The 11,339-nt window shown below is 38.0% G+C and overlaps 3 protein-coding genes across 3 annotated transcripts; 1 reads left to right on the forward strand and 2 right to left on the reverse strand.

Annotated features, from left to right (window-relative positions):
• Positions 1 to 32: 32 nt before the first annotated feature.
• LOC121897265 (Fanconi anemia core complex-associated protein 24-like) lies at positions 33 to 3,225 on the reverse strand. The gene is made up of 4 exons (XM_042411658.1): positions 3,207 to 3,225; positions 1,350 to 1,492; positions 1,113 to 1,268; positions 33 to 715 (listed from the first exon to the last, which is right to left on the reverse strand). Exons 1-4 carry the CDS (start codon positions 3,223 to 3,225, stop codon positions 464 to 466), a joined length of 570 nt encoding a protein of 189 aa, XP_042267592.1. The 3' UTR covers positions 33 to 463.
• An 82-nt stretch (positions 3,226 to 3,307) lies between these two features.
• On the forward strand, positions 3,308 to 5,042 carry LOC121897769 (tripartite motif-containing protein 16-like). Its single transcript, XM_042412488.1, has one exon. The coding sequence runs from the start codon at positions 3,321 to 3,323 to the stop codon at positions 4,989 to 4,991; it is 1,671 nt and encodes a 556-aa protein (XP_042268422.1). The 5' UTR covers positions 3,308 to 3,320; the 3' UTR covers positions 4,992 to 5,042.
• A 2,575-nt stretch (positions 5,043 to 7,617) lies between these two features.
• Positions 7,618 to 11,338, reverse strand: LOC121897267 (Fanconi anemia core complex-associated protein 24-like). Its single transcript, XM_042411659.1, has 4 exons — positions 11,320 to 11,338; positions 9,479 to 9,621; positions 9,242 to 9,397; positions 7,618 to 8,353 (listed from the first exon to the last, which is right to left on the reverse strand). The coding sequence occupies exons 1-4, from the start codon at positions 11,336 to 11,338 to the stop codon at positions 8,102 to 8,104; spliced, it is 570 nt and encodes a 189-aa protein (XP_042267593.1). The 3' UTR covers positions 7,618 to 8,101.
• Between the last annotated feature and the right edge of the window lies 1 nt (position 11,339).

Consider the following 11,339-nt stretch of genomic DNA (forward strand, 5'->3'; position numbering starts at 1 on the left):
CATATACAGTCAGAAGTTTGGACACAGCTTCCATTCTCCGGAATGAGGAAATGTGTCCAAACCTTTGACTGGTACTGAATATGGACATCATCCCTAAATAAAGATGCTAATATATTCTATTTTAAACCACAAAATATGTAAAATATCTGCTGACTTCATAACATACGTCAGTTTCACAAAGTGACATCAACAGTAAATAAATATTTCTTAAAGTTTGTACACTTATAACAGGACAAATATTGATTTTCAACATTGTAATCTTTCAAGTAAATAATGCTCATGTGAGACAAAGTGCTTCTGATAAAGTTTTTGGTGGTGTCCCAGCAGTCATTTAAATCTAAAGCTCCTCACATCCTGTGCAGCAGACACGGCGACCAGGGAGCATGTTTCAGGTGAGCAGTATCATTAGATCCAAACCTCTCTGGTTAAATAAAGACCCAGACTGGATCCATGTGGAGCGCCTTCAGGTTCCAGCAGCTGTGGCTTTGTGGAAGAAGCTGTGGATTTGCTGAGCAGCAGCCTGACCCACGATGGGCTCCAGCTCGGCGGGGGCGGCGTTACAGAGCTGCTGGATGCTGGGGAAATGCTGCAGCAGGGCCAGAGCTTTGACCCTGCCCACCCCCGGGACCTGCTGTACCAGGGCCAGGACCAGGGGGTCCAACAGCCGAGACGCACTCCTCCGCCTGAAAGGGTTCTCCCTGCTCTCCCCATGGACCTGCAGAGGATCAGAGCAGCATCAGACAGCTGTAGGTTCGGCTTCTTAGATCCATGTTTACCCCTCTGACACCAAAGATCTGTGTTTGACTCTTTTATACAAAAACAAATAGAGACTAAATGAGTCTCCGGCTACATAAATGAGCAATCACTGTGTAACCTATAACCATAAATAATATTTATGAGATCTCACAAAAGTTTTCACTTGGGTCAATGTGTTCTTGGGTTTACTTGGTCACCATGGAAACAACAACAATAGAGCAGACACATGCATGGGAGCGGTTCATAGTTTTATGTCAAACTACAGCCTTAAAATGAAGACTGATGAGTTGAATCTCCCTTTGACACTATCAGCAAATTAAAGTCATATTTATTGCAGGTGTAAAGTATTGTTTTACCATCTGAGTGATGAGCTGTGAGGCTTCAGTCTGCCCGCTGACCGGCAGGAGAGTCAGGCCGAGGTCAAACACCACAAACTTCTGGACAGCAGAGAAGTACTGCTCACTGAGTCTGGTGTTCTCCACCAGCACCAGCTGCTGGAAGCTGCTGCTGGCCTTCAAATCAGGAGGGACGGTGGTTCATATCAGATACATCACAACACGTCATCTTTTTAGCAAAAAATTCATTAAACTCACATTTCTGTAGCGAACCAGTTTCCTCTTGTAGCCGTTTCCTGCTATGATGTCGCACTCCGACACGTACAGGATGCAGCTTTTGTTGGGCAGGTGGAAATCTGCCACACCGAGCTCATTCTCAAAGAGGATTTTCACACCTCCACCTACAGCACAAGATTAATTAGTTCTTCATGAGCAAAGCAAGATAAAAGACATGGCACGCTATAAACTGCAAAAAGAAACATCAAATAATGTAAAATACATGATGCAACCAAAAAATAAAGAGTTATTATATCAATTTTAAATGTTAGTTATGAACGTTAGTAAGTCTGGTTAACTACACACATGTAACAAAGGTGTAGGGCTGCAACTAACAATTATTTTTATTATCAATTCATCTACAGACTATTTTCTCAATTAATCGTTTGGTCAACAAAACATCAGAAAATAGAAAAAGCCTATTATAATATATTAAAGCCCAAGTGGACATATTCAAATAGCTTGTTTTGTAATAGCAACAGTCCAAAAGACAAATATATTAAGTTTTAGATCAAACAGCAATAAGGAAACCAGCAGATATTCACATTTGTGAATCAGATTAATTTTCTGTTGACTAATCAATAAAAGGACAAATTTTATCAGCTGTAAAAAACTGCATGGAACATAAAATTCAATTTTAGGTAATGCTGAAAAGAAAATTCACTCAACACAACAGATAAATGAGATATGAAAGATGGTCAAATTTTTATTTTATTTAAAAATGTTTCGAAATCTGGTGTTTCAATTTCAAGTTGGAAACACACTTTTACATAAACCTGTAGAATAGGACTCCAACTAACGATTATTTCATTATTGATTAATCTGTTAATCGATCAATCTGTCGATTATTTTCTCCTTTGATCAATTAGTTGTTTGGTCCATAAAATGTCAGAAAAATGTCTTGTTTTGTTCCGACCAACAGTTCACAACGCAAAGATATTCAGTTTACTGTCATAGAGGACTAAAGAAACCAGAAACTATACACATTTAAGAAGCTGGAATCAGAGAATTTGGAAGTTTTCTTTTATTTTCTTAAAATAACAATGACTCAAAATGATTATTCTTTTCAATAAATGACCCGACTACACACTGCTTTTTGTGAGACGTTAAAAGCCAAAAAGGTTGGAAACCACTGGTTTCATCTTTAACAATGTGTTGTATTTTAAAAGCTTGTTATATTATCCATTGTGTCAAATCTTCATCTGAAAAGTAACTAAAGCTGTCAAATAAATGTAGTGGAGTAGAAAGTACAATATTTCCCTCTGAAATGTAGTGGAGTGGAAGTATAAAGTAGCATCACATGGAAATACTCAAGTAAAGTACAAGTACCTCAAAATTATACTTGAGTAAATGTACCACTGATTATTAGTATTGTGTTAAGATTTTTGTTTTAACTAAACTAAATGAGCAATATTTGATTTAAACATATTCTGCAGGCTGCAGCTGTTTTTATTGCTCCTTTACGTCAGTTCTGTTCTTTCAGTAATTAACAGATTTAATCGTCTATTTGTGTCTTATTCTGTGACAGACAGACGCTGCTGTAGATCTATAATCAAATGATAAAACATTGGAGCTGTTATCAGGTGTTTTCCTTGCAGCAATCAATATGTAGAAATTATTAATTAACAGGTTAAACTGGAGCCATGTTAGCCAAATGAAAAGCAGCCAGTATCCCTTTAAAACTGCTCCTCTACCTGGAATGAATCAACGCTTGATAAGCCCTCCCTCTTCTTCCTGATCTCAAACACAACAAGCTCCACTCTGTGCTCATATTTCCTTGTTCCCTCCCCTTCAGATCTACAGTTTGAAGATGGGCGTAACCAACATGTAATGTAGCACAAGAGCTGTCAGGCTCCATTTCCTGCAGAAACACATGTTGTCCAGATCAAAGTTCAAACTTGTTTCATTTCTCAGGAAGTGAAACTCAGACAGTCGTTACCACTGAGAGCTGAAATGGCGCAGAAAGGAGTTCAGCTGGACCGAGAAACCTTCTCTTGTTCCATCTGTCTGGATCTACTGAAGGATCCGGTGGCTATTCCCTGTGGACACAGCTACTGCATGAGCTGTATTAAAGGCTTCTGGGATGAAGAGGATCAGAGGAAGATCTACAGCTGCCCTCAGTGCAGACAGACCTTCACACCGAGGCCTGTCCTGGTGAAAAACACCATGTTAGCAGCTTTAGTGGAGCAGCTGAAGAAGACTGGACTCCAAGCTGCTCCTGCTGATCACTGCTATGCTGGACCTGAAGATGTGGCCTGTGATGTCTGCACTGGGAGGAAACTGAAAGCCCTCAAGTCCTGTCTGGTGTGTCCAGCCTCTTACTGTGAGAAACACCTGCAGCCTCATTATGATGCAGCTCCATTAAAGAAACACAAGCTGGTCGACCCCTCGGAGAAGCTCCAGGAGAACATCTGCTCTCGTCATGATGAGGTGATGAAGATGTTCTGCCGTACTGATCAGCAGAGTATCTGTTATCTCTGCTCTGTGGATGAACATAAAGGCCACGACACAGTCTCAGCTGCAGCAGAAAGGACTGAGAGGCAGAGAGAGCTCGAGGTGAGTCGACAAAACATCCAGCAGAGAATCCAGGACAGAGAGAAAGATGTGAAGCTGCTTCAACAGGAGGTGAAGGCCGTCAGTCGCTCTGCTGATAAAGCAGTGGAGGACAGTGAGAAGATCTTCACTGAGCTGATCCGTCTCATCCAGAAAAGAAGCTCTGATGTGAAGCAGCAGATCAGATCCCAGCAGGAAACTGAAGTGAGTCGAGTCAAAGAGCTTCAGGAGAAGCTGGAGCAGGTGATCACTGAGCTGAAGAGGAAAGACGCTGAACTGAAGCAGCTGTCACACACAGAGGATCACATCCAGTTTCTACACAACTACCCCTCACTGTCACAACTCAGTGCATCTACAGACTCATCCAGCATCAATATCCGTCCTCTGACATACTTTGAGATTGTGACAGCAGCTGTGTCAGAGCTCAGAGATAAACTACAGGACATCCTGAGGGAGAAATGGACAAACATCTCACTGTCAGTGACTGAAGTGGACGTTTTACTGTCAGAAGCAGAACCCAAGACCAGAGCTGGATTCTTAAAATATTCATGTGAAATCACACTGGATCCAAACACAGCAAACACACATCTGTTATTATCTGAGGGGAACAGAAAAGTAGAACGAACAAGTCAACAACAGTCTTATTCTCGTCACCCAGACAGATTCACTGGATATCATCAGGTCCTGAGTAGAGAGAGTCTGACTGGACGTTGTTACTGGGAGGTGGAGTGGAGCAGGAGAGGAGTTCGTGTAGCAGTCGCATACAAGAATATCAGAAGAGCAGGAGACTGGAATGAATGTCAATTTGGATGTAATGACAAATCTTGGATGTTAGATTGTAACACTGACAGTTATATATTTTGGTTCAACAACATCATAATTCCCGTCTCAGGTCCTGGTTCCTCCAGAGTAGGAGTGTACCTGGATCACAGAGCAGGTATTCTGTCCTTCTACAGCGTCTCTGAAACCATGACTCTCCTCCACAGAGTCCAGACCACATTCACTCAGCCTCTCTATGCTGGACTTTGTCTTTATTATGGAGGCACAGTTGAGTTGTGTAAACTCAAATAGACAGAAGTCATTTCAGACTTCATGTGTCAGATTCTGTTGTAATTCTTCATGTTTTTGTCTACATTGTGTCTGAGAGCTCGTTGCTGTGGTGTTTCTGAACTGCACAGAGATCAGCTGTCAATCAAACTGGGATTGTCAACACTTATTTTATTTTCATTTGTTCTTTTAATGTTTTCAGTTTCTTTAAATGTGACTTTTTCCTGTGTGTTTTTATCCATGGAGGCTATCACTGCTCATGATGATGTTTTTAACCTTCACTGACGTTTCTTCAGATGAAAATGTGAACTTCTCTTTGTTCTAAATGTCAGTTTCATGTTTGTATTGATGTATTTGTGTGCTGTTGTTTCTCTTCCACTTCAGCGTCTTAAACAGAGAAAACAGCAGAACTTCCTTCATCATTGATATTTTGTTCTCATCACTTTGTAAATTCATAAAGAAATGTACAATCAAACTGTAATTATCATGATAATAATCATTTATTATGTTCTTGTACATTCTGGGTTAAACTAACTGATTGTGTGGATGAAGTGAATCTGTACATGAAATCATTGAACAAGAGTCATTTAACAGACTTTACTGATCAGATGTGTGAACAATCTGAAGCTTTACATAATCAATAAAGTTATTATTTCAACAGTGAGCAAAGTGTTTTCTTCTGTCTTCATCTCAGGATCTCATTCAAAGCTTGTGGAGAAAATGTGAAACTAAAATGAGAGTTTATTTGAGGCAGTTTTCCTCCTGAAACACCACAAAGTACAGAGTTCATGTTCAGAGCAGACAAACGTTTGTCAGTCAGTCTCTGTACTTTCAGCTTTCTTCACTAAAACATTTTAATGCTTCCCAGGTGGAGCTAATTTTAACACCTTATACTGTTAAACAGTCTAATCTTTAACAATACATATATTATTGATATAATAGATAATTAAAGTTGTCAAATAAATGTAGTGGAGTAGAAAGTACAATATTTCCCTCTGAAATGAGTGGAAGTATAAAGTAGCATCTAATGGAAATACTCAAGTAAAGTACAAGTACCTCAAAATCTACTATATTGTGAATTCAGGCCTTCTAAACGTGAAAACACGATAAATGTAGGTGTCAACTTTAGACTCAGGATAATCTTCTGATGCTTTAATAGACACTCTTCATGTCAGCATCAGTAACATCCTGTTTGCAGGTTTTATTCCTGTAAAATGTCAGTTTATCCTGCAGATAAATACAATGCCCTGCTGTGTGAGCAGCTTAAACAGATGATTTTCAGTTGAGCTGAATTAAAGACTGGAGCTGTTTTATACAGAAAATGTATACAGTCATATTCCACCAGGTGTGTTTGTCTCCTTTTAAACGAAACAATCTTATATATTAATATTTCTGAATGGAATTTGGTGTGTTTGATGTCTCCAGGTTAAAGAGGACGACACAGACTCTGGCTAATCAAATGTAATCAAATTTAACACTCTTGTATAGTTTTATTGTAAGTTTTGCCTTTGACATCATTTTTATTTTTGTTTTCAATTTATTTATTTTTGATTCTTGGAAGATTTTGTTCAATTGTCGACACAAAGTTAATCCCATATAACACTGGTATTTATTTTGTACATGTTTGCATAAAAAGTGTTCTTAGATTTATGAAGTAGACATTAGGACAATTTGGCTAAATGTTTTTGATGTTGTTACACTAAAAGTCATTTATTCAATAAAATATGTACTTTAAAAAAAAATGGCCATCATATCTACACATATCTAAGTGACTTTACACCACAACCTGATTTTTCCCTTGAAATATAAGTCTGGTGATATTCTGAATTATTCTTATTGTCAACAAATCCCACGAAAAGGCCAAAACCAACAATGAATTGATCCCACTAACGATTATTTTGACTCAAATTAAAATATAAATGCAGTAACACAAACTGAGTTGGTGAGAGTTACAGTTCACACAAAGATTTTAAACAAAAAAATGGTTTTAATTATTTCTACAGCTTTTGGATTAAAGGAAAATCAAATTGAATCAACTGGTTGTCCTCCTTTGTTTAAGAAATTCAACTTTTTATCTGTAAATTTGCTTTTATACATATGAAATTTATTATATTAAAAGATTTGTAATCAATTTAGAGTTACCTTCTAGTATTCCAAACAGTTCATGTTCCCAGAATAATATGAAATGTTCATCAATATGACTGTTGATAAAGATAAAAACCTAAAAATACTGGTATTGATTTTGTGAAAAAAAAAAAGTTTTTATATTTAAAAAGCCTGGTCATTAGTGTTTGGAGCCGGTTCTAAATAAACTACAATCATCACTCTGTTCATGATGAAGGAACATGTCAACCAGTGCAGCGCTGTGGTTCACTGATGTGTTTTTAATAGTTTCTGGACAACAACGGAGGTCTACGACACAGAGGAATCAGATATATCAGACTTCGGATACACACACAATACTTGTTAGTAGATCAGTTCATTGTTGGTTTGGATCCAAACATGAGATTTGTTGACAATAAGAAAAATATAGAAAATCACAGCCTGATCCTTTAATCAGAACTAATAAGAAAACAAGAAAGTGGACAGACCTCTAATATAGATTTATTGTGCCAATCAGTCCACATATCAACAAACCACTGACTCCTCGTCACTGCTTTATCTTTAATCACATATACAGTCAGAAGTTTGGACACAGCTTCCATTCTCCTGAATGAGGAAATGTGTCCAAACCTTTGACTAGTACTGAATATGGACATCATCCCTAAATAAAGATGCTAATATATTCTATTTTAAACCACAAAATATGTAAAACATCTGCTGACTTCATAACATACGTCAGTTTCACAAAGTGACATCAACAGTAAATAAATATTTCTTAAAGTTTGTACACTTATAACAGGACAAATATTGATTTTCAACATTGTAATCTTTCAAGTAAATAATGCTCATGTGAGACAAAGTGCTTCTGATAAAGTTTTTGGTGGTGTCCCAGCAGTCATTTAAATCTAAAGCTCCTCACATCCTGTGCAGCAGACACGGCGACCAGGGAGCATGTTTCAGGTGAGCAGTATCATTAGATCCAAACCTCTCTGGTTAAATAAAGACCCAGACTGGATCCATGTGGAGCGCCTTCAGGTTCCAGCAGCTGTGGCTTTGTGGAAGAAGCTGTGGATTTGCTGAGCAGCAGCCTGACCCACGATGGGCTCCAGCTCGGCGGGGGCGGCGTTACAGAGCTGCTGGATGCTGGGGAAATGCTGCAGCAGGGCCAGAGCTTTGACCCTGCCCACTCCCGGGACCTGCTGCACCAGGGCCAGGACCAGGGGGTCCAACAGCGGAGACGCACTCCTCCGCCTGAAAGGGTTCTCCCTGCTCTCCCCATGGACCTGCAGAGGATCAGAGCAGCATCAGACAGCTGTAGGTTCGGCTTCTTAGATACATGTTTACCCCTCTGACACCAAAGATCTGTGTTTGACTCTTTCATACAAAAACAAATAGAGACTAAATGAGTCTCCGGCTACATAAACGAGCAATCATTGTGTTTACCTATAACCATAAATAATATTTATGAGATCTCACAAAAGTTTTCACTTGGGTCAATGTGTTCTTGGGTTTACTTGGTCACCATGGAAACAACAACAATGGAGCAGACACATGCATGGGAGCGGTTCATAGTTTTATGTCAAGCTTGGCCTCAAATACAAAGAAATTTTCTTTAATTTAGTTTATTATATGTTTTTTGTTACATTACAAAAGCTTTGTGAGATCCCGCTGAAGCAGATCTTTTTTTCCCCCTTTGAAAATATTTTCCTCTTTCTGCTTCCCAGGCTACATAAGTGCATTATTTTCACCATGATTCCTAATATTTTGCCCCTCCTCATGTATGTTAATGGGTTGGACAAAATATTAGGAACACCATCGTCACACACTACGACCTCAATAATAAACATAAAGGAGAATTATCACCTTTCTGACAATGTCAACAGAAACTGAAAGTGTAGAAGCTTCATTAAAGTAGAATTTATAGCAGAGCTGTTGTATTTTATTGTATTAGATTGCACAGGTGTTCCTAATAAAGTGCTCGGTGAGTGTACGTCAAACACAGAAAAACTATATTAGTAAAGAGGAACGAGACATTGACTGAACATTGATAACAGGACGTTTTCTTAACAACAAGCTACAGCCTTAAAATGAAGACTGATGAGTTGAATCTCCCTTTGACTGTATCAGCAAATTAAAGTCATATTTATTGCAGGTGTAAAGTATTGTTTTACCATCTGAGTGATGAGCTGTGAGGCTTCAGTCTGCCCGCTGACCGGCAGGAGAGTCAGGCCGAGGTCAAACACCACAAACTTCTGGACAGCAGAGAAGTACTGCTCACTGAGTCTGGTGTTCTCCACCAGCACCAGCTGCTGGAAGCTGCTGCTGGCCTTCAAATCAGGAGGGACGGTGGTTCATATCAGATACATCACAACACATCATCTTTTTAGCAAAAAATTCATTAAACTCACATTTCTGTAGCGAACCAGTTTCCTCTTGTAGCCGTTTCCTGCTATGATGTCGCACTCCGACACGTACAGGATGCAGCTTTTGTTGGGCAGGTGGAAATCTGCCACACCGAGCTCATTCTCAAAGAGGATTTTCACACCTCCACCTACAGCACAAGATTAATTAGTTCTTCATGAGCAAAGCAAGATAAAAAAAAAAGACGTGGCATGCTATAAACTGCAAAAAGAAACATCAAATAATGTAAAATACATGATGCAACTAAAAAATAAAGAGTTATTATATCAATTTTAAATGTTAGTTATGAACGTTAGTAAGTCTGGTTAACTACACACATGTAACAAAGGTGTAGGGCTGCAACTAACAATTATTTTTATTATCAATTCATCTACAGACTATTTTCTCAATTAATCATTTGGTCAACAAAACATCAGAAAATAGAAAAAGCCTATTTTAATATATTAAAGCCCAAGTGGACATATTCAAATAGCTTGTTTTGTAATAGCAACAGTCCAAAAGACAAATATATTAAGTTTTAGATCAAACAGCAATAAGGAAACCAGCAGATATTCACATTTGTGAATCAGATTAATTTTTATGTTGACTAATCAATAAAAGGACAAATTTTGTCAGCTGTAAAAAACTGCATGGAACATAAAATTCAATTTTAGGTAATGCTGAAAAGAAAATTCACTCAACACAACAGATAAATGAGATATGGTCAAATTTTTATTTTATTTAAAAATGTTTCTAAATCTGGTGTTTCAATTTCAAGTTGGAAACACACTTTTACATAAACCTGTAGAATAGGACTCCAACTAACGATTATTTCATTATTGATTAATCTGTCGATTATTTTCTCCTTTGATCAATTAGTTGTTCGGTCCATAAAATGTCAGAAAAATGTCTTGTTTTGTTCCGACCAACAGTTCACAACGAAAAGATATTCAGTTTACTGTCATAGAGGACTAAAGAAACCAGAAACTATTCACATTTAAGAAGCTGGAATCAGAGAATTTGGAAGTTTTCTTTTATTTTCTTAAAAAAACAATGACTCAAAATAATTATTCTTTTCAATAAATGACCTGACTACACACTGCTTTTTGTGAGACGTTAAAAGCCAAAAGGGTTGGAAACCACTGGTTTCATCTTTAACAATGTGTTGTATTTTAAAAGCTTGTTATATTATCCATTGTGTCAAATCTTCATCTGAAAAGTAACTGAAGCTGTCAAATAAATGTAGTGGAGTAGAAAGTACAATATTTCCCTCTGAAATGTAGTGGAGTGGAAGTATAAAGTAGCATCACATGGAAATACTCAAGTAAAGTACAAGTACCTCAAAATTATACTTGAGTAAATGTACCACTGATTATTAGTATTGTGTTAAGATTTTTGTTTTAACTAAACTAAATGAGCAATATTTGATTTAAACATATTCTGCAGGCTGCAGCTGTTTTTATTGCTCCTTTACGTCAGTTCTGTTCTTTCAGTAATTAACAGATTTAATTGTCTATTTGTGTCTTATTCTGTGACAGACAGACGCTGCTGTAGATCTATAATCAAATAATAAAACATTGCAGCAGTTATCAGGTGTTTTCCTTCCAGCGATCAATATGTAGAAATTATTAAGTAACAGGTTAAACTGGAGCCACGTTAGCCAAATGAAAAGCAGCCAGTATCCCTTTAAAACTGCTCCTCTACCTGGAATGAATCAGCGCTTGATAAGCCCTCCCTCTTCTTCCTGATCTCAAACACAACAAGCTCCACTCTGTGCTCATATTTCCTTGTTCCCTCCCCTTCAGATCTACAGTTTGAAGATGGGTGTAACCAACATGTAATGTAGCACAAGAGCTGTCAGGCTCCATT

Source organism: Thunnus maccoyii, chromosome 5 (genome assembly GCF_910596095.1).
Source record: "Thunnus maccoyii chromosome 5, fThuMac1.1, whole genome shotgun sequence".
Taxonomy (NCBI): Eukaryota; Metazoa; Chordata; class Actinopteri; order Scombriformes; family Scombridae; genus Thunnus; species Thunnus maccoyii.